The sequence below is a fragment of the Pocillopora damicornis genome, chromosome 7 (assembly GCF_964200805.1).
Source record: "Pocillopora damicornis chromosome 7, jaPocDami1.2, whole genome shotgun sequence".
Classification (NCBI taxonomy): domain Eukaryota; kingdom Metazoa; phylum Cnidaria; class Anthozoa; order Scleractinia; family Pocilloporidae; genus Pocillopora; species Pocillopora damicornis.
Window position 1 is genome coordinate 564,974 of NC_142676.1, and position 23,151 is coordinate 588,124.

At 36.7% G+C, this 23,151-nt stretch overlaps 3 protein-coding genes across 4 annotated transcripts in view; all 3 read right to left on the reverse strand.

Annotated features, from left to right (window-relative positions):
* The window catches only part of LOC113686886 (ribosome quality control complex subunit NEMF), a 33,823-nt gene extending 10,710 nt beyond the window's left edge, over positions 1-23,113 (reverse strand). The window contains exons 1-12 of one of the 2 annotated variants that reach the window (XM_089211695.1): positions 22,918-23,113; positions 22,721-22,789; positions 22,305-22,407; positions 21,783-21,908; positions 21,513-21,658; positions 21,228-21,295; positions 20,197-20,286; positions 20,019-20,092; positions 19,690-19,766; positions 19,011-19,086; positions 17,894-18,034; positions 16,630-16,677 (exon numbers count right to left, since the gene is read on the reverse strand). In XM_089211695.1, the coding sequence (XP_089067821.1) occupies positions 16,630-16,677; positions 17,894-18,034; positions 19,011-19,086; positions 19,690-19,766; positions 20,019-20,092; positions 20,197-20,286; positions 21,228-21,295; positions 21,513-21,658; positions 21,783-21,908; positions 22,305-22,407; positions 22,721-22,789; positions 22,918-22,976 (1,077 nt within the window). In that variant the 5' untranslated portion in view covers positions 22,977-23,113. Of the gene's footprint in view, positions 1-16,629; positions 16,678-17,893; positions 18,035-19,010; positions 19,087-19,689; positions 19,767-20,014; positions 20,093-20,196; positions 20,287-21,227; positions 21,296-21,512; positions 21,659-21,782; positions 21,909-22,304; positions 22,408-22,720; positions 22,790-22,917 lie in introns of both variants that reach the window. The other variant, XM_089211696.1, reaches the window with a different exon arrangement.
* LOC149041929 (adenosine receptor A2b-like) lies at positions 6,298-7,687 on the reverse strand. Its single transcript, XM_089211703.1, has one exon. The coding sequence runs from the start codon at positions 7,314-7,316 to the stop codon at positions 6,423-6,425; it is 894 nt and encodes a 297-aa protein (XP_089067829.1). The 5' UTR covers positions 7,317-7,687; the 3' UTR covers positions 6,298-6,422.
* LOC149041930 (adenosine receptor A3-like) lies at positions 14,706-15,873 on the reverse strand. Its single transcript, XM_089211705.1, has one exon. It carries the CDS (start codon positions 15,731-15,733, stop codon positions 14,849-14,851), a length of 885 nt encoding a protein of 294 aa, XP_089067831.1. The 5' UTR covers positions 15,734-15,873; the 3' UTR covers positions 14,706-14,848.
* Positions 23,114-23,151: the final 38 nt, after the last annotated feature.

The following is a 23,151-nucleotide window of genomic DNA, read 5'->3' on the forward strand; positions in this document are numbered from 1 at the left end:
AAATGTTCAACGCTACAGCTGTTAAAGAAAACACGGCGTTTAACACGGAGTTAACGATGAGAGACGAATAAAACTGGTTTTTCGCATCCGCCATCGTAGAACTTCATGAAAATTAAGCTTCAGTCGGGCGTTCTCCCGCTAAAAGAAGTGAAATTGTGCGTTTTACAGACTCCGATCATCAGAGAGGAAACTCTCACTCTTGAAATGCATGAGCCTCTATAAATTCTATTTTATCAGCGTAAGTAAACAAGGTGCGGGTAACTGTCAAGGGCTGATGAATGTAATGTGTAAAATTATTTGCACCTGTCACATAATAGCTAAAAAACGTAATTTCTTCTTTTATTTATTATCGAAATTAGCTTTCGATGCAGTTATCACCATTTTAAGTTTGTAATAACATAGAACTAAATAAATGACTAAAAAATACGGCGTCGAGATAGCAATACTTTCTGTCCAAATTCAAACCTCCGCTTTAATTTGATTTGCAGGTCGGCAACTATTAAAAAAAAAACCTTCACTCTCAAATTCGGAACAAAACTAATTTATTTTTTTATTCCGTGTAATTATTTGGTTGGTTAACGGTCTTTTTCATTTCCTTTTGATGACGCCAGTGTAACTCACAAGTGCTGTCCTCCTTGAAAAGTAAGTCAGTGATCCAATAAAAAATGAGGATGAAACGTCGTCAACAGGCATAGGTCATCCACACCTTGCAAATATTTCATTTGGTGAAGTGTAATCCCGCCCCCACGTTTCCCCACAAAGACATACAAAAAAAATGGGATCCTGACATTAATATTTTTGTCATTGGGCGAAAGTGACAAGAAAGACGCTCATTTTTTACGATAATACGCACCGGAACTCACTGGAAATCAAGTCTTAATTAATCTTGACCTAAGAGTTTGGCAAACGCATCACTCCTGATCAACGACAAATGTTATTGAACAATTTAAGATTAAAGCCTTTTGGGGGAAAATAAATTTAGCAAATAATTTCAACAAAAATAGAAAAAAAAGGGAATTATGAAAAGAATATCATTTTCACATTTTTAAAGAGAAAATCTAACTCCAAATCTGTTTGTGTTATTTTCTAGATTGAATCTGCCCAGCAAAATAGTAACTCACAAACCGAGTTCTAGAAACTTAGATGTAAAATTGATACATGAAGTTTCTTTGAGAAAGTAACTAAAGGGGTGGAACTGGAAAGAAATACTGTGAATGTCAAAATTAAGCTTCAATTCCGGTTGACCCTGTAAGCAGTTGGTTCCTCGTAAGCCGAAGGAGAGAGAACTGGCCTGGCTTAGATAAACTGGATATCAAAACACTAAACAAAACAGAAAGGCACAAAACTTAGATCTTTCCTCTGAGAAATTTTGGAATTTCTTCGCTATTTGTGAAAATAAAGGTACTGGCTCGCTCACGATTGCCTGCAAAGACTACTCCAAGGTAGAAATATGACATGAACAAAAGACATTATCATAGATTATACTCTCCGTGATAAAAACGCTTTTTAAAAATGTAAAGACAAACACGGTATTCCCAAAAAAAGATATTCAGAATTTTGGCCAGTGCAGCCTTTCTCATAAAATACATATAAATGTATTCCACTGTGAATTCTCAAAACTCAATTTTTTTTAAGTGGAAATGGAAAAACCCAACATACGTTGATTACTCAACATCTCCGTGTCGTTCAAATGTCAGTTGGAACTTATGTAAAGATAATTAACTTTGGGTCAAATGACACCCCACGATTATTGAATGCTTATTGTTGATGAAGGCAAACAAACTGCGAAAAACAATGGAATAGCTGGCGTCTTGTGGTTAACGGTTTGTTAGAGCATGAAACTTGAGGGCCAACGCAATATTCAACATATCACTCAAGTGATCAGAGAATTTGAGCTTATATCCGAGTAAAATTTTTTTATCATCAGCACTGCTAAATATTTGTTTTCATCAGTAAGATAGAGGTTGCACTTAAGAAATATTTCGACTTCGGCTTCGAAAAAAATAAAAAAAAAAAAAAAGCTGAATTTGCATTGATGACAACAAACCTTCGTGATATTTCCTCTCCCAATCGTAATAATTTTCCCTCTAAGCCACATATAGTTCCCGCCATTTAATTTAAAGACATAACGCCTCTAAATGTTCCTACCGCAACTTTGGCGACGAGTACATTTTCATCTCAGCGTGATCAATATCCTGTTTTCTTTTTGAATACCACCAGCACACGTAGTTAAAGTCAACAACGAGAATTTTGAGAATTTCTTTACCTCGACTACCATACTGTGGTAAACAGATCAAATTCAATTCAAAATAAATTCTCAAGCAAGCGAGATTGCAATCTAAAGTATAACTTGCCTTCCTGGAGCACAGCTGACTCGCTCTCTACAGAGCTTTAAAAAGCCTATCTAGTAAAGATTACGGTCTAGTTTGGTTGAATATCAGTCACAAGCTGATTCCCTTTCTGGTTTAAATCGTACGGAAAGTTGATCTTGCCACTTCGTAAAGGTTATTTGAACTTATTCATGGCATTCTATCATCATATACGTATACATATACCCGACAAAAAATCGAAAAAACTAGAAGCCAATTTTGTTTTTCCAAAACACTCGTTACATCTGGATATGTAAAATTCCTATTCCAGTTGCGTAACATTAACAACAAAAATTACCAGTCAAGTAATGCAAGATCTCGACCGGCCAAAGGGCTTTTGCCTACCTTGGGGTAAAAGTATTTAACTCTTTACCAAAGTAGATCATAACCACAAAAAGCCTTAACCTTTTAAGAGAGAAAATTTTATAAATATGTTAATTCATAGATCATAAGATGCTATTTTATTATCGAAATGTAAGCTGTTTTTATAATCTACATTTTTATCTGTAGATAGTTTTTTTCTTTTTTCTTTGTAACTTGATATTTAATATTCGAGTATGTATGAATGTATGTATATTCACCTGTAAGGTATCCATAACAACTAAAAAATTAAAAGCAGATGATTTTAATGGCAAGAGTTCACGCCAAATTTTCCATTCTGTAAACAGATAACAAAGAAACGCACATATCCAAGCTCTATCTCAACTCGCACTCCGTCGATCATTATTATTCTTCTGCTTTTTATTTGTTTTACTCATGGCATGTGAAGGAGAGAACTATTCAGAATATTTCTGTCGTCATTGGACGAAGGGCGGAAAGTGGTTTTGCTATTCCCCGGCTGCGGGTTGAAAAACGACGAACCCCTAGCAATCTCGTCAGTGTACCAAAACAAGTGGTGTCCCGCGAACACACCTCTGTTAGTTCTGGTCAGCTTGCTGTCCCTAAACTTTTGTTTATTAATATCTGTAGTTTGGGGAAAACAACTAGTCGGGTGCGAGCGGTTGTGGCTTTGGAAGCCGACTTAAGAAATAATGACATCGATGCTTGTGTTGTGTCGGAAACTCATTTAAAAATTGAGGTACCCGATACGGTGGTTAATATCTCGGGTTATAATATCTTCAGAAGGGATAGGAATTGGTCTGGATGCGATCTAAGGAATGGGGGAGGTGTTGCTATCTATACAAGGAGTAATCTTTCAGTTATTGATGTTTATCGTTCTAATTTATACGAGTTTATTTGCCTGACTGTGTTGCTGCCAAGTGGGAATTACATTCTTTTATCTGGTCTTTATCACCCCCCGAAAACATCATACCAGCAATGCGATTTAATGGATTATCTTCTTAATTTCTTTGACACAATGCTGGATAATCACCCAAACGCTACTATTGTTTGCGGTGGCGATCTTAATCACCTTGATCTCACGAGACTTAAACGCATTACTGGTTGGACCGCTTTAGTGGATTTTCCAACACGAGGGGATTCATTTTTGGATAATTGTCTTACAAATAGGCCAGAGCTCTTCGGAAAAGCTTTATCTATAAAGATGCTGATTAAGACGGATCACATTGGATTTATAGTTCCAGCGGGCAAGAAACTCAAGCCTATTCGTAAGAAAGTGCAATTTAGGGATTGTCGTGAGCATAGGAAGCAAGCTCTTTACCTTGCCCTCGCATCAGAATGCTGGGATGATGTTTTGGAGGCGGATAGTATCGAAACAGCTGTGAACATCTTAGAATTGAAGATCCTGTCAAATATTAACTGGTGCATGCCTTTACGAACGGTTTCCCTTTCGTCCCGTGATCCAAGTTGGATGACACCGCTAGTTAAATACATGCTACGTAGCAAGTCTCGCATCTCTGTTTTGCGCACCAATAAGCATAGAGAGCTTAATAGAAATGTGTTGAAGGTTATTGGCGAAAACAGAAGGATGCTTCTGGAGGGCATAATGGGGAGCAGAGAATGGTGGAAAAACGTAGACTTGATATCTCAACGCCGGCGGTCCACAAACGTTTCGCTGGATAGAGAGTCCGCTCAAGATTTGAACGAGTATTTCGGTGACCTGTGTACGGATGGCGATTACGTTGAGCCCGCGTTACTTGAAATTGGTCCTGAGGTGAAAGTCCCGGAAATTAGTGAACGATATGTATGGAACTCACTGAGTACTCTAAAGAAGACTGCAACTGGTCCTGACCAAATTCCGTATTGGGTGTGGAAAGACCATGCGGAGATCTTCACTCCAATCATTACTAAGCTATGGAATTTGTCTCTCGCTACGCACCAATGGCCTAGATCGTGGAAAAGGGCAAGTATAAACCCACTGCCAAAAGTTGATGTTCCAGTGGCAAGAGGGGACTTCCGGGGGATCAACGTAACCCCTGTAATAGCAAGAGCCCTGGAAAAGGCAGTCTATAAGATTCACGCCCAAAGGCCGGTAGAAGAACAGCTGTTGAATAGTCAATTCGCGTATAGAGAAGGAGGGAGCTGCACAGATGCTTTGCTACTTATACAGAATAAGATCTGCAAGTTTCTTGATGATCCCAAGTGCAAGGCAGTGCGGATGTTCGCGATGGATTTCAGTAAGGCCTTTGACTCTGTGAGCCATCAACTCCTTGCTGAGAAACTTAAGAGTCTACCACTTAACCCGTATATCATAAACTGGTGGTTAGGTTTTTTGCGAGATAGAAAACAAAGAGTTATTTTCGGGAATCATGTCTGTAATTGGAAAACAGTTAACAAGGGCACAACCCAGGGTAGTGTTTCAGGACCTTATTTGTTCAATATATTTCTTAACGATCTGGAAATTAAATTAGGAAACGAGACACTTGGTTTCAAATACGCTGATGACTGTACGATTATTGCTCCGGTATATTATTATAAAGATCACTCTGTAGACTTAATAAATCAGTTTTTACAGTGGGCAAGCCAAAATAGAATGAATTCAAATTCTACTAAATGTAAAGAGCTTGTTATGTATAAAAAAGGTCACACTGCTGAGGCCTACAAAAGTATTTTTGGCATACCTCAGACTAGTACAATAACCATTCTTGGTCTCACGTTTCAGCCGAACTGCAAATTCAGTACTCACCTAAAAGAAAAGTTAGGTAAAGCTAATAAATGTTTATACGTTATCAGATGCCTCCGCAAAGAAGGATGTAGCCAAGCAGAAGTAGATGTTTTATTTAATTCCATTGTCCTACCTAATATTACTTATGCTCTATCTGTGTATGGGGCCTCTGAGTCAGAGCTAACTATAGCCCAGCAGTTTTTAGATCGTTGTTTTAAACGTAGTTACATATCTAAGAAATTAGTGATAGGTGACTTACTTAAAACGCAAGATCACAAAATTTGTCGCAAGGTTTCAACTATCCTGAGCCATCCTCTTAGAGCCTACTTCCCTGAGACCAAGATCACGAGGTATAATTTGAGAAATAAATCCCCTGTCATGCCCGCCATTCGCACAAACCGTTTTAAGAATACATTTTTTAATAGAATTGTTTTTAAGTACAATGTAGCTTTGTAAAAGTGTACTTCCTGTATTAGACTTTTGTATTTGTTTCCACGTATATACTTATCTTATTTAGATACACCTAAGCTTATTTACATCCTTTTTCTTTTTAATGTAACATAAGATATGTAATTTTATCTTTTGAACAATAAAGACACAAAGACAAAGACACAAAGACTCGACTGACCGACCCACTTGGCCTGACCTGTCTGACGACAAAAAGTGAAAACCTAACATTATCGCTGTTTTCCATGGATACAAAAGTTTGCGCCCAGAATGTATAATTGTTGGTCAATTTGCTCAATAAAAAAGGAAAGTTCCAATTGTTATAACTTCAATTAATTTAATTTTCATAATATTCACTCAGAACCAAGTTCTAATAGATTTACCTTAAATCAATTTAATTTCATAAAAATTCAGTGAAAAGATCGCTTTTCAATTACGCAGAAACAAGGGCCTGGCTAAACGAAGTCTGCCGATAATTACTTTTTACCTTTTACAGCTTCTTCTAAAACAAAAGAGAGAACGAATTAACCTCAATCGATGTTTTACTCAGTGGTGACACAGAAGATATTTCGTAGTATGCAAATGATAGATCGTCGAATGTGTCTCATTTTCCAGCAATAAATAACTGGGTTGATCGATGAATTAAGAAATAACAGAGTTGAAGCATACAATTCAAAATCCACAAACGTAATTTTGGGTTCGGGGATAAATGAACCGACAATGAACACACAATAACAGGGCAAATAACAAAACAAAAACACAAGGTATACATAAAATGCACTAATCGCCGACTTCCTCTGCTTTGCAGCGTTTACTACCATTTCACCTTCTTGTTCTAGTTGTCGCAGTTGAAGATCTAGAATTTGGTTCGTGTGGCGCCGTGCGGTAGCATAAATTTTACAATACACAAGTGTTGTGCAAATAAAACAACAACCTAAAACAACAGCGACTGTAATAGTTTCGGCAATTTGGAGAGGGAGAAACTCCGCAAATGACAGCAATGCACTAAGAATCCATACTATTATAACCACAGCAAAAACCCGCTGGGGAGTCACAAGTTCCTGATATCTGAGATGAAGGTGAACGGCAAGGTATCTGTCTATACTCAGAGCCGTAACACCCAAAAACGACGCATAAGAAAAGATATTGCACAAAGACGAGAAGATGAGAGTAAGAGCAATCGGCTTGTGAAAGTCTTCTTCAGTATTGCAGTTGACCAACTCCACGACAAACAAGGGCTGCACCAGCAAACCAACACAAAGATCAGAAACAGCCAGACTCAACAGCAATGTTTTCAATGTATTTGGCAACTCGGTCGTCTTTCTCATCGCATGGATTGTTAAAACGTTCAACAATATAGCTGTGAATGATGAGACAGAATTCAATACAGAATTTATGATACACGACGAAAAGTACAGATTTTCAGCCTCTTCCATTTTGACATTGCGACTCTTTTTTTTTCAACTCGTTGAAGTGAACTTGTACGACAGCTAATGGTGTTTAACATAAATGGAAATCTTTTGTTAAGCTCGGACTATTTCAATGCTTATTCAAGTTCTTGTAAAGGACTTAATGAAGTAATATATGTAAAGTTCAACCACCTGTCAGTCTTGGTGAAAATCGAAGAGAAACGGCGACCTTAGTAAATTGTAAATCGAACAAATTTTGCTTTCTCTCTCTAGCCCCGACCTGAATTTAAAGTTCAGCGCTGTTTTTTTTATCGATTCAGATACACAATTAGTTCTTGCTGTCCACCTAGTTGATCGCTGGAAACTGAATTTGCCAAAATCAATAAAAGGCGTAAAATTCTGAAGAAACTGTGGTGCTGCGTCGTTTAGGGGTATTTCATGACAATTTTTTCTTATCAACTGAGTTGACAATGTAATTGGCCACCGTAAAGAGTTTCTTTCGCAAGAATAACAAACTTTGAAAGATGAAAAGCAACGCTATTAAAACATGACGTTTCGGCAAAAGTATGTCACCATTATCAAATGCAAATAAGAAAAGATTACCGATGATATATAAAGAAAACGAAGGTGTGAGAAATAACATCGAAGTGTGGAGAACAAAATATAGGAATAACTAAGTGAAAGTTTTGCTGGAATGGTGTATAAGCTCTAAGGCCTTAGATGTTTTACAAAATCCCTCGTCGCTGACAAACTTGCGATTCGAATGTGCCATCTGATTCGCATTTCTCAGAAGAGGGATAGGAAATTCACTTTTGTCAGTCTGAAGAATGGGATACACCAAAACTCAGGGGCAATGTTTTTGGAGTTTTCGCTGCCTTAGCATGAAGTTTCCTTATTGCAAGGACTTTGTTTTAAACTGTTAGCAGAACATTAAGAATGCGTAGGATAATCGAGAGAGTTAGCATATTAATAATCTTCTTTCATTCACTTTCGGAGCAAATGTTTCTTTATCATAATAAGCGATGTAAAGTATAAAGGGGGTAGGTTTCTAAAGAAACTGTGGTGCTGCGTCGGTGGGAGAGAATAACAAGGTAATTTAGTATTATCAACTGAGTTGGTAAATTGGCCACCGTAAAGAGTTTTAAAGCTGACGTTTCGAGCGTTAGCCCTTAAAGTATTACTAGCATTACTATCTTTACTTTTATAACTAGGACTGTCAACAAAATAGGGTAGCCTCCGGGAAAATCGTCCCACGCGAGCAATTTAAAAGAAACCATGGAAAACTTAATATCACTGTAAATCCTATAAAGTATAGATTCTGACAACTTTTTCCACTGATTTTTTAAAGGCGCGCGCGAGCATTTAAACACAAAACTAACGGCGTTTACTTTACTGAATTACCAGCCTCCGCTTTACCGTCGACCCCCCCAACAAACTGGACAGTATCATTCTGCAGATAATAAACCATAATAAGCTAACAAGTCTGTAGTGCTTTTCAATATTCTCATTAGTTCCTGAGAAATATTTGGACCATAGAAAAATATTTCGGTTGTTGTCACGCTCCGGAACGTCACGAGAGAAATAGTTCGAATTTGGTTCAAGCCTCGCACATCTGTGCGTTCGTATCTGGAGAACATTCAGGCCAATTTTTATGACAATCCCACAGATCTTCATACCCGAGTATTCCGTTTAAGTAGAGGTTACTCCCGTTAGAACAAACCTCGAGATATTGCCCTCCAGAGAATTTCACAGTTTTCGCAACTCATTAAGCATGCATATCAATGCTATTATGCCGCCGACCAATAAAACGCAACATCGAACCCCCAGGCAAGTCTCTGTTTACTCAGGAAGTCTCGCTCAAATAGGGATTGCCGACTGATGACAACAATATATCGATGTTTTTACGCCACGTCACCGGTTAAGCATGTCATATTTGTGTTCCGCGATGATCGCTTAGTTCATGTGGCCTTTCACCTACGGTAAACTTCACAGAAATTATAACAGAAATTATGTAATTTTTGGCCTATATGAAGCACCCTATCAATCTCTTACCACTCTTGCAATGTGTCTAGTTGCTACGCACTAGACACAAATATGGTTTACGTTTTCCGAAGATGAAGGCTTCCTACATCTCACCTCTGCGGAGACGAACGCTATTAACGACAAAAGAGAAATACATGGAATGCTCTATCGCCCAACTTTTTGCATGAACATTTCACACAGTTAGATTCAAGCTTTATGAATACATTTATTATTCTGAGTATTAAACATAATGTACATCCCGCGAAGACCTCTAATGCTTTTAGAGATAACGGTATAATTGCAATGGCAACAACAAACAATGTAATAGTTCATTCTTCTTTGAAGAGTTCAGTTTGGTCGAATATCCTTCTCATCCCTGGGTCAGCATCTTCCTTGAAAAACGTTTGCAGAACGTTAATCTTTCCATTCCGTGACCCTTAAAGAGTCTCCTAGGATATAGTGTTGCAGTAATACTTATACAGAAACCATGGAAAACGAAAAAAAGTTCAAAGTTTCTTCAACTTCTCAGTTGTATAACTTTTGCTTCTAATAAAAAAATGGACCAGTCTAATTGTTCCAGAATGTCGTTTCATGGTTTACAGTCATCTCAGTAACAGCTCTATCAGTTCAGTTTTGACGAGCATACACATTTCGCAGTATGGAAAGTATAGATTGTTGAATATCTCTCATCAACAAGCAGTAAACAACAGGGTTTAACGATGAATTAACATATACCAGGGTGAGAGTATACTGAAGAAAATTAGAATACGTGGTATTTGGTTCACGAATAACTAAACCCACACCATATGTACAGTAATGAGGCAAGTAGCACAACAAAAACACGACATACACATAGCATGTGCACAACCCCGACTTCTTTATCCTCGCAATGTACACTGCCATTCCACTATTGTGGACATGAAGGGCTTGAATTCGGTTTGTGTGTCGCTGCGCAGTGGAATAAATTTTACAATAAAAAATGGAAGTACAAATAAAACAAAAACCAAAAATAACGACCAAGATTGGATCACCAATTTGCGACGAGCGAGACATGATTAATGACAGCGATGCACTAACCACCCATACTACAACAGCCAAAGCAACAACACGTTTGTGTGTCACAAGTTCCTGATATCTAAGATGAAGGTGAATGGCCAGAAATCTTTCGGCACCCAGAGCTGTAACACTCAGAAACGATGCAAACCAAAAGGCACGAGGCAACAAGAGATCGACAATCCCAAGAACATTCACTTTTTTCAAGGCACGTCCTTCATAGTGGCAAATAACCAGTCGTGCGACATAAATAGGTTGTGCACATAAACCAACGCAGAGATCAGAAACAGCAAGACTTATCAGCAATGTTTTTAAATTCTTTGGCAATGCCGACGACTTCCCCATGCCAATAATTGCCAAAACGTTTAACATTATGGATGTGTAAGAAGAGAACGAGTTAAAGACAACATTAATAATACAATGGATGGAGTCTTGAGCCTGAACCATGATCTTGTTGGATAAGTACCTGACTCGTTGAGATGAGCTTGTATGTGGAGAATGAGTCAATCTCATTTGAAAAGTTAGGCCTGCTGAAATGCTTTATTAAAAGCTCTTGTCGATGACTTATGAATAAGCTAGGGGCAGGTTCCTGCCACCTGTCTAGTATTATTTTTAGAAGACATCGAAAGCACAGAGGGCTACCGCCTTGAGTTGTTTCTAACGGTTTTTTCGTCTCGTTTTCAGTGTTTCAAAGCTGCACACTTCATACCAGGATTGGAATATCACGAATGTGCCGAGAAAAAGGCGCTTAAAATAGGATTAGCAATGTTCGATAAATAGCAAATAACTTTTTCACTTGCAACAGTGCAACTTAGGATAGGGAACGCAGCTTTCAAAAAAAAATAAATTAAGGTTCGTTTAAAAAAAAAATAATTTAAGGTTCGCTGACATCCTTCTCCGTATTATTACATACTTTGATCTTGTGCGAGATGTTTAACTTATTTATATTGCCTTTCCGAGTTCTGTTCGGGACTGATTAATTAACTAGTTCAGAATGGTGACATCTGTCGGTTTACCTAAATAGAAATGTCCACATGCATTTCATTATATCGTCATTACTGACCCGCAGTGACGGGCCCGATCGAGTTTATTTGTCGCTCCATAATCCAACACAATTATCGCATACTTATCGAGTGTATTTCCTAAAAATACTGTTCAGAGACTTTTCTAATTCGTCCACATGTTGATCAATTCTCATACAACTAAGTGCAATAACGTTATCCTGAGAAAAGAAAAAATTAAAAAAGGAAATGGGAATTAATTAGCATATAAATTTACGCTGAGGCTACGAAAACACGAAATATTCATAAAATTAAGTCCACAGAAAAATTAGTTCAAACTTCATTAGAATATCAGACGTTTCTTCATAAATAATTGACGATTCCAAGTTTACAAAGGTCCGTTTTCCATAAGAATGAAAAACACCTCCTTTTCGAACAAAGCATTTTAATCACGCGTAAAAGAAAACCTGTTTCGACAATTGGCTGCTACCGCTCCATTATGATATACGAAAATAAAAAACGAATTCACATTTCAGTATTATATTCTAAACCAAAACTTCTTTTTTTTCTGGTGACAAATAATTTCTTCGCAAAGTAAAACAATCTTCAAAATCGATATTTCAAGGAAACTTAATGCATGCAGCATCCCCACCTCCCCCACCCCTCCCTCCCACCCCTCCCTCCTCTCTGCTTTTTACACAGTTCCGCAAGTCTAGACTAAAACATAGGCATGTCGAGCGTGCCAATGATATTGTTTCTTGTTTTAAGAGGAGGGAGCGAGTTCTTGGTGAAACAACACAACAGAACTTTTCGTTCCGAATTGGATTGCATGTAGCAGCCGATTCACCCTATTTTATTTATTTACTAAGCCTTTCACCGCTAAGAGTGAGTGCCATCTAATTTCGCTACTAAATCAAATATTCAGACCATGAAAGAAAAAAAAAACAATCTCCGACTAAATAGGCTCATGATTATTAAACAAATTCTCCTTGTACGTATAAGGGTAAACGAATACAGAACATTGGGAAGAAAACACATACTGAACATACTGATGTAAGAGTGTAAAGGGTCACGTTCACTTTATCGTCCACAGAGCGAAGTCACAAATTTTTTTTGGTGACCCCTCTAGGGCTTTTTGACTGCATAATCGCATTCAAAACGGCAATCTTGTGTTAAACAAGATTGACTAATCGCGCGCTCGTAGCCGGTTCAGCTTTTTCCACTACGGACCACGGTCCGCAATTTTTCCTCAAGACCTCAGCCATTATTTTCATGCCGTCCGATTTCCCGCCCAGTAAATAACAACATAAATTTCGGTGCCAAACTCTCGCTCTTTTTTGCGTACATAGTTACTGGCAAATATGATTTAAGAGAAGCATTTAAAATGTCGCGTTTTCTTGAAGCCAGCCGGGAAGCTAATAGGTCTAACGTGCATCAAATCCAGTGGAAAAAAATAAAGTAAACTTGTGTACCCGAAAAAGTAAAGAGTGATTGAGGGTTTTCCGCAAATGCAAGCTGTTCACATCTCATTGCTAAGGAAGCGACGGCGTCCGTGCACGATAAAAGGTAAAAGGCATGGAATTGGTTAATGTGAAATGAATAGATTGCCGTCACGCCCACGGTTTTTCATTTCAAAAAATTTACACTACAATTTAACGTATCGCCGGACTAACAGAAAAAACCAGAAACGGAAAAAGATATTTTAAGCACGATCAGAGGATCCGTAGAGCTGAGACAAAAAATGAGTTTAGTTAGCCTTACGTGCGTCAAAGAAATAAGTATTGACATTGTAGTGAAAGATTATGTCGACGGAAAAAGTTAAGTGGCGCTTAACTCATTCCGCAGGTGCCTACCGATAATTGATTATCACTTGTTGGTTGAAGGCTGAGTACTTCAAAACGCGTAAAATTAACAAATCGCCCTTGTGCTCGCGTTATTGCTTTAAAATTAGGAAACGGTCAAGTTTTAGAAGGGCCCGTTCCATAAGGCCTTGTATAAACTGCACAAAACGAAACATCTCCTTTGTTTAGATCTTACATTATCGAACAATTTTCTTTACTTCCTTGAAAGTCCTGTTTGTTTAGATATAAGTTCTGGGCCCTAAATGAGAGCCATGCCACAAGAAATCGTACAGATCGGCGATCTTTCCACTCCCTAAAGGATAATTTATTTCTTGCAAAAGAAAATGTCAGAACTGCTTCCGTCTCTCCCAATTTCCCTTTCCCATATGAAAATGTAATTGGAAAATCACAGGGAATCGTCTTCATTTTTTTTTTCAGTTATAAGCATTGTTGCCATTAACAAAACGCCGACATAGATTTCACCAACAACTTCATTAGAGACGCCTCATGAAATTTGACACCCTATCTTTTGGGCATAAAGTAAAATTTACGTTCATATCGGCGGCAACACAAAGGCCAGGGATTCAATGAAGCATGCCTTTAACGTTCTGCTTATGCCTCAAAAGTCAAAACTGATTAAAATGGAACAACTCTTTAATGACTCTTTTTAAATGTTTTTTAGTGTATTTTCTTCATACTTTTTTTTCTTAATGATAAGAAAGGCCCTTTGCCGACACAAGAGGTATACAGCGTATTTGTATGTTAAGTTGAGCATGTAACACCGATCATATTAATTCTTCCATTTATTCCACCAACCAATCAAATAACAGAGACGAAATGTGTCTTGTCTGAGGGTTGTTCGGCTAGACGAGAAATTTGACAGTATTCCACTCTGCCTGAGATTTTGTTTTCGTTGTCATCGAAAATTCATAGGAAAAACGGGGACGCGAAGCTCAATTTCAGGACCAATTTAAATCAGATTTAAATCTCGAATCGAGAGAGCCACGCAAAGTTTTTTTTTTTTCGCATACCAACCAGTTTCATATAAGTAACGTTGCCACAAAGGAATGCAATTGTACTACGAATCAAAAAGGTTTTACACGACATGTAATATATTTCATTAGGTCCATAATGTTGTGGTCATTGATGGTATCCAACACTGAAAGAAATCATTTTTCAATCTACAAGGTGTTCTTTTATTACGTCTCCGATTATTGCTGGTTTTAATTATTTTTCTACAAGCGATTACTTTTTTTCCTTAAAAACATTACGAAGAAAAGCTCTTGTTACTCCATTATTTTATTTTTTACATCACGTATGGCTTTTTTTTTTAATCTTTCTCGGAAAACAAGTTACAAATGTAATACATTACTTTTTAACGAAAACGTACATCGTTCTGATTCTATAAGGTTACCTAACGACAGATGCTATCTACATCTTTCATCTTCAAAATATTATTTTATCAAACTTCTGTTTTTTGTTCACTTTCAGATAGTCTTTTCTAGTTTTCCACCCTCACATTATCAAATCTATGTTAATTTAGAAAGTACTTTGTCCTTCAGTTTTTTTTCTTTTTTTTTTTTTCAATATTGGGTGCAGATCGTGCGTTTCTAAACAAAAACCTTACAGGTTCACTATCAATTCAGTTGTGATAAAAAACAAGTTTTCGCAGTGAGTTCATAATAGCGAGACGAATATGTCTTATCTTCCATGAGTAGACGACAGGATTTAAGGTCGAATTAAGGTACACCAGTGTTACAGAAAATAAATCAAATGTGCGCATCGACGTATTTTGTTGAGGGATCAGGATACGCGCCACCAACATGCAGTTATGTGGCAAATAACAGATTAAAAAGACCAGAAACACGTAAAATGTACTGAGAGCAAATTTTCTGAGCTTGTCAGCATTCACCGCTATTTTATTGCCTTGGGGTACTTCTTGTCCCCTCTGTGGACGATGCTGCAGTCGGCTTGCAAGGCGCCGTACAGTGAAATAAATCTTACAATACACAGTTGTGCAAAAGATGACACACAGACTGGAAATACACGTCAGAAGGATTAACAACACTATTGTATTCCAGAAAGATAACAAAGCAATCAATGCACCAAACAGCCACAATATTATTACCCCGAACACAACACGCTTGTGAGTTACTAGTTCCTGATATCTGAGATGAAGATGAACAGCTAAAAATCTGTCTACACTCAGAGCCGTCACACCAAGAAACGACGAGATTGCAAATAAACCAGCAGAAAATGTGCACAAGGCCAGTATCCAATTTGTTCGCTTTTGTTGCAAACCTTCAACCAGTAACGCAGTATAGAGAGGCTGTACCATTAATCCAACTCCAAGATCAGACACAGCAAGACTTAACAGTAATGTTTTCAGAGTCTTTGGCAAAGATGAAGTTTTCCTGAGTGCATTGATTGTTAAAATGTTAAGCACTATGGCCGTATAGGATAAACAGCCATTCATAACCGAATTACTCATGTACGCTGGATACATGGGATCTGAGCCTTGTTCCATTTTTCAAGCTAAAGTCTAGGAGAAGAGTGGTAGCCTTGCTGTGTAGAGCGTTTTGGTTTGGCGCCTGTCTCTGCATAGAATGGACGAGTCTGATGTCTACGACGCAGAGCCTTTGTTTAAAAGCGTTATTGTGGCCACTTCCTGTTAAGAGCTGATGAGCTTATGTGTAAATTAAAGCCACCTGCTGGGTGTTCAGCGGGAGGCCGGATTTAAATTGCACGCAATTCTTGTTTTCGGCCCTTTTTGTCGAAAAAATTCTCCATCGTATTTATTTCTCATCGTTATATCCAGCTGAAAAATACTATTTATTATTTGGATGCAAGACAAATTTGTTAAAACAGAACAACTTTTTCCATTAAGTTTTCAGGTGAGCTTTTAATAGCTCTCTCTCTTTGAGTTGTCTATCTCAAAAGTGGATTGAACAGAATTGTAGAGATAAATTAGAGAGGGCGGAGAAAATGATTGGAATTTGGCATCTTATCTCCACGATAACAGAGAAGATCTAAGAAGATCTTCCTTATAAACATTATAACATCGACGCTGCATCTCTTTAGTAATTTCAAAATGTATGTGAACATTAAAAAATACTTAAAGGTGGTCATTACATACCGTTCATAAAATGCAACGTAGGTTTGTAAAAAAAATGTTAACTGCTTCAATTTGATTGGTTGTAAGACTACAGAGTAAATGTTATTGAAGGGCTCCTCGAGTTGCCCATTCAATCAGTCGTCTGATTGCGATAAAAACGAGAAAATTACTCACCCTGGTGGGGAAAAATGTTGAAGGATATCCTTTAAAACAATTTGATAAAGGCCATTGAAAGGCAAAACAATTTGATAAAGGCCATTGAAAGGCAAAACAATTTGACAAAGGCCATTGAAAGACTTCCAACTTACCAATGGTAGGTTTAACTCCACAAGCTCTGCTCTCAACATGTCTACATCCTAAATGTGTTTGAAGAACAATGTTGCATTAAGTACCAAAATAGCGGCTAAAAGCCCTGCGGGGTTGGTGGCTTATTCATTTTCGAAGCTTCCAAGCAGGGGGCTCATCAAAAAGAGAGAGGGCTCAAAAATTCAAAGTGAGCGTGATTGCCTTTTCGGATCTACGTTTTGATAAATACCGATTACAGTATTCTCTTTGGTTGTAAAACACCTGGAACTATCTAGAACGAATGCTATCGAAGGCTTTTGGATATCACAAGAAAACTTCATGGCAATAAGATTCTCGCCTATAAAATAACTATAAATCTCTCAGAACAGTAAACGATGAATCAGTTTTGATCGACAAAAAACGCACGCTGCATTTAGTGATATTAAAAAAATCGTAATTTTCACGATAGATTTGCATATTTTGTTTGACGTTAAGTCGATGAGGAAGTATCAACTTCTTTTAAGGCTAATAAGAAGGGCGATTAGCTTAACTCCACAAGTTCAGCTTTCAACAAATCTAGATTCTAAATGCATTTGAAGCACAAAGTTATGTTAAGTACCGCAATGGATGTAAAAACCCCCTGGGGGAGGGCTTAGAAATCTCCAGGGCTTCTAAACTGGAGGGCTCATTAAGGAGAGGAGCGGAGGGGAAGAAACTCATAAAAGCTTAAAAGCGGAGGCAATTATCTTTTCTACAACTCTAACTTTTCGTGGAAATAAGATTATCAACTTTAAAACAACTAGAAATCACCCGGCACCGTAAACAATAGACCAGATTTGATCGACCAAAGTGCGTACTGTATTTAAGAATTTTGAAAAAAAAAAATCTCAACTTCCACATTAAAATTGAAAATTTTTGTGTGACGTAGAGAGACGGAAATATTAACTTTCCTTTTTAAGCTAATATTGCAGTAATCATTAAGCAAGTTTCAATTGCTTGTCGAAAATAATACTCGATTGCATTGGTTTTGCTTTCATCTGTTTTGTGATTACTCTAGGAATCTTGAGCCATCCTGTCAACCAATCAGATGCCAAATTAAATCCCATCGTGACTTGTCCACTCGGATTTTCCCGCCTTTTCAAGTAGTTCTGATCAGTCGATTTTACCTTGAGTTCTCATTGGTTCACAATGATATTTTTCCCTTATTCTGATTGGCCATCGTAACTGCTTGTTGTGGGTGTCAAAGCTCAATCGTAAATTGCTTTTAAAGTAAATACAGCGCTTTACCTGAGACTTTTGCAGCGAGTCAATTCTTCTTTGGTGATCTTTTCGGATATTTTCTAACTTCTTCAGTGCCGTCTTTTCCTGAGACAGAGCCTTCATGTCAATTTTCTGGCTTTCAATTTTTGAGAAGAACTCATCCACTGCCTAAAGATTCAAGATTATAATTATTTTTGGGTGATAATTTCATAATTAGATGGTTATGTAAAAATGCAATAAAAATAACTCATCACTGAAATGGTTTCTCAAGAGATGCTATTAATATAAACTTGTTCAACATTTAAAATAAATATGATGATAACTAATAATAATAAGTATTGTTAATGGTAGTCGTGGTAGAATTATTTATAGTATCATTATTTTTACAATTAATATCATTATCATTATTGTTTATCGTGATAGTATCTATACGCAAAAAGCTCTTTATCTGATACAGATTAATAATAAAAGGAAGAAAAAATGCCTAAAAATAATAATGAATCACTATGCACGTTATACAATAATGTGTTAAACCAAACACACATTTACACTCAAGAGTAAGCTCATTTTTTACTGTCTGGGAGCTTCTAGATATACTAACTAATCAAGTTAAACAAAACGGTTGAGTTATCAACAAAAACACGTTTATAGCCCATGAGTAAGCATGCTTTTTACTGGCTGGGTAAGTTTCTAGATGTACTAATTTTTTTTAGCAAAGTTAAATTAAATGGTTGAGTTATCCACACAAACACATCTCAATATGCTCTTAACTCTTTCACTCCCAAGATCTAATTGGTAATTCTCCTTACTACCTGCAATACAATTCTTATGATGTTAGTTCAGAGAATTTGGTATTGGATCAACTAATAATCCCATAATTGATATTCTTCTCTATTCTCATCACCTGCCTGCTTGATATTGTATTGATATTGTAAGGAGAAATTCTGTTTTGGTCACTTGTGGAAGTGAAAGGGTTAAGGCACTCTTCAATTTCACTTGGAGGTATGCTAAGAAATAGTAAATGGGTGTGCATTTGAAAGACTTCAAATCAGCATGTTTAAAAAGAAAAAAATGAGGCAGTAAAAGTGGTATGATGTGTTTTATAAAAGTGTTAATGGGTTAAAGCAACATTGTTGCTGATTACCTTGTCAAATGATGGAAACTCCAGATATGGACTTTTCTTGTGTTGATTCAGTAAGAATGGGTAAAATTCTTGATATCTTCAAAGGTAGAAAAATGACAAGCATGTCAGAGAATGTTCACATTTATTTCCCTCTTTTAAATGTTAGCTTCAGTGATTTGTTTTGAATAAAACTATAAATTTATATGCTTTATATCACAAGCATTAGAGTTGAACATCAGGTAAACCTGCGTCAACCTAGTTTGATTGTTTTTTCCTTTTGCTCCAGATACAGTACATTATCATAGTCCTTAGACAGAGGAAAACACAAATTGCACTACAATGAATTAATCCCAACCTGAAATCAGTTTGAAATACAATATATGTTGTTGAAAGAGGACGAGTGTCTTGTAATCAATCTATGAATTCCACAGCAGTTTCAAAACAAACCGGCAACCACTTAAGTTCCATCGGCTATTTGATAACATATCACTGGTTACCTTGGTCAAAATAATTACCTTTTTGCCCTTGATGAATTTTTTACAGTCACCTACTTTTGCAGAGTCTGATGCTCACTTCAATACATTTTTAAACCTCTCCTTTGAAATCAAATCTTCCTCTTGGATAGGGCAGAGTAAAGAATAAAGTAAAAATATTATGTTAACTAGCAGTACCAACTAAATTCAATTCTTAACCAACTTACGTTAGCAGTTCATCCTGATCTGTGCCATTGCTCTTATTGTTTAAAGGTTTCTGTTCCTTTTTTTGAACAATAACTCCCTAGGACACCAAGGAAACAACTTTGTCAGAATAATACTATCCAACAAGGAATCTGTTTGTTTTTCAACCAAAGAAATGCATGCTGTTTACAGTATCCAGAAAAGCTGAGTTAAATTTCAAAAGCAAAATGACATATTCAAATTTGGTGTTTTCTCCAAGGCCCCTTCCTCCAATCTTTCACAAACCCCTCTCTTTTGAAGCTTCAAAAATTTACTAGCCCCAGAAAAAATTATTTAAGGAAAGCATACTTACATTGCATTTCTCTGTGAGTGTCATTTCCAAAAAACTTTCAGCTTTCTTTAATGCCTCCATAACTTCAGGAAGATCTAAACAAACAGAAAGAGATGGCAATGATTGTTAAATAAATTTAGAAACATTTATTTGAATTTTAACAAATGATTTAACAATTAATGCTAATTAATTTACCAACCTTCTGCTACATTAAATCCTTTTCCAATCTTGACATTTTCAGGGAACCCTACTTCCATAAGGCAATGTTCTATCAGAGCAGCACCATACACTGTTGGAATAAGAAAAATGCTGTTGATGAAACACATGTAAAACAGGGCCCTGTATCTGGCTTCAGCCATCTTTAAGCTAATTTCAAATGACAAACTTTTCAAGAAAGTGTCTTATCATCTTCAATAATTTGTAAGGTTTACAGTCCCGTGTGTACATGTAAGTTCTTGAAGTTAAATTTCAGTGCTGATACCCTAACTGTTTAACTCCTAGAGGTGATCACATGTAACTTCTCCCTAAAATATTAATACATTATCAAACAAATAGGTTTTGAGAATACTCAAACTTATCAGGTAGAGGTTGTTATCTTGATCTAAGACCAAATTCTCATAGCTAATTTAAAAGGAAATGCCAAGCAGCTAGAAGGGAGAGTTAACAATCAGATCTTGAAAATTTAGGGGTAAATACCATCCATCAGGATTAATTGGGAAAGACATTATAGCCCCAGTTGTGAGAACCCATTGAGTTTAATGTTGTTTCTTATTCTTGCCACAAAGTTAACCCTTTAAATCCCAATTTGACTTAAAATCAATGAAAAAAGAGCAAAATCACAGATGTGTCACTGCACATTCATAATCTGGTTCCTTTCGCACCCAAGAGTGACCAGTGAGAAATATCTCCCTGTACTATGGTTGTATCTTCAAGAAAGAAGTCATGAGAGGAAAGAAATATCATCAACTAAGAGATGATGTTTTGTCTTACAACAAGTTTTCAGATCAACAATCAGTTAAAGATATGTTTGGCAGACAGCACACATGGAAGTGGTGTTCAGATCTTGAGAGGGAAAATTTATTTTTGTTATTTGAGTTCCTATAAATTAACACTCCTCTTACAAAGCTGCTTTCTATTTCTCCAAGAGTTACCAGAGTCTCAACAGTGGTTTAGTGCAAGAGTATGCATTTATAATCAAATTTTCCTAATTAACTGATGACACAATCTTACCAAAATGTGGATTTAAAACCTTCTTTACTTCTACTCCTTCCTTGCTTTCTGATAAAATTTCACATACCCTGAAAAATTTAAACAACAATAAATTGTAGTGCAACAGATGTTCTTTTTTAAAAACATCATTGAGTATAAAAAAAAAGAAAAAGAAAGAAGCAATGAAAAGTTCCTTCCAAATAAGAAAAGATTATCACCAACTACACACAAATAATTAATTAATTATTAATTAATAAATTAATTAAAAGATTATCACCAACCACACACAAATAGTATGTTGCACACCTTTCTTGGTTCATTAATGGCTCCCTCTGTCGGGCAGAATTTACTGGGTATTTTTCACGCACAGCAAATTTGACATCATCAGCATCTGTTCTTGTTCTTAGAAGACTCAGGATTGTGTATTCGTAATCAGTGAGAAAAATATTGCCCTGAAATGAACACAAATCAAATGCATTGTAAAATTTATCTTGCATTAAAAAATTCGAATCATTCTACATCAGAAAAAAAACAAAAAGGAAAAAACAGATATCAATGAAACAAGATGTGGTTTACCCTGTCATAAAGTTCCACAATCAGATGATAAGCTGCCTCATCTGAGCCAAACTGTAAATCAACAATCCGATCAATTCCCAATTGACTGATGTTCACAAGCCTCCGGGAACGAATATGTTTACGACACTGGGAAAAAAAACCAGTCATAATTGGTAAAAATAAGGTTAAAATCCTTGAATGAATATCTTTTACACATACATAGATATTTTAGGCCATTGGTGCCTCTGGGTATGTGCAAGATCACTAGGCCAAGTAAACATATTGGATACAAACATGAATTAAAAACAAACATGCACAACAACTGTGTTACAACAGTTCAGCAAATTGGTAAATGGAGGTAAAACAATATTCTAGCAGGATCAATGACCAGAATCCCAGGTCTCCCTATAGTACCTCTAAGGAAAAAAAATTACATTAAAATCAATATATTACATCACATGAAAATCCGAATGAAATATAAAACTCATCTCAAAGGTGGTAATAAAAGTTACAAAGTCACACATCTGTGTAACATAGGCTTACCTTCATTGAAAATCCAGATGGCATCATATTCTTGGGCCACTCAAATTCTGTTGTATTTATTCTGTTACCAGATTCTACCAGTAACATGACTTTAACATCAGTCCTTAAAACATTGTCAACAATACCAAAAATCAGCAAACTGATAACTAAAATAACCATTAATTTGTGAAATGAGCCAAATTTACACACCATGGCCTCACCCATGGTCACATCTTTATTTTACTCCATATCCCTGCTACATGAATGTCTACAAGCATGACCTTTTCGAATCATTTTTCAAATGTGTCCTTCCAAATTTTTTCACTGAAAAACTTCCTACAAAGAAACCTGTGGAGTTCACGTTACAATGGCGTCCAATTAAACTTAACTTTAAGGATCTAAGGCAGCACTGACGGACAAAAAATAGATAATCTTACTTTCCAAGTCTGATCAGATAGGTCTTGTTATCGATGTCATATACATTGGCCACCCTCATGCCAAGGAGGCTGTCATAAAAAGAGATTAATTTTAAGTAAGGCAAGTGCGATGATAATTTAAAATGCCATCAACTGAAAACTCGCAACATAAGAGGAAGCACTCGACAACGAAATATTTTCGTCGCTAATAATCTCACCTTCCTCTTAGCTCTGTGATCACCGCGCAAAGATCAACGGTGGTAAATCTTGTCTTCATCTTGTAGACACAAAGTAAATAAAACACGACGAATATCGGGGGTTAATGACACCGAAACGTCTTATTTTGCAAATCTTCTTCTACTTCGTCCGCCATTTTGGATTTCCCAAGCGCTTATTTGAATTGAAAACACCGCTGGTCTTATTCGACGGCGACTTCAGAAGGTGTTTCACGT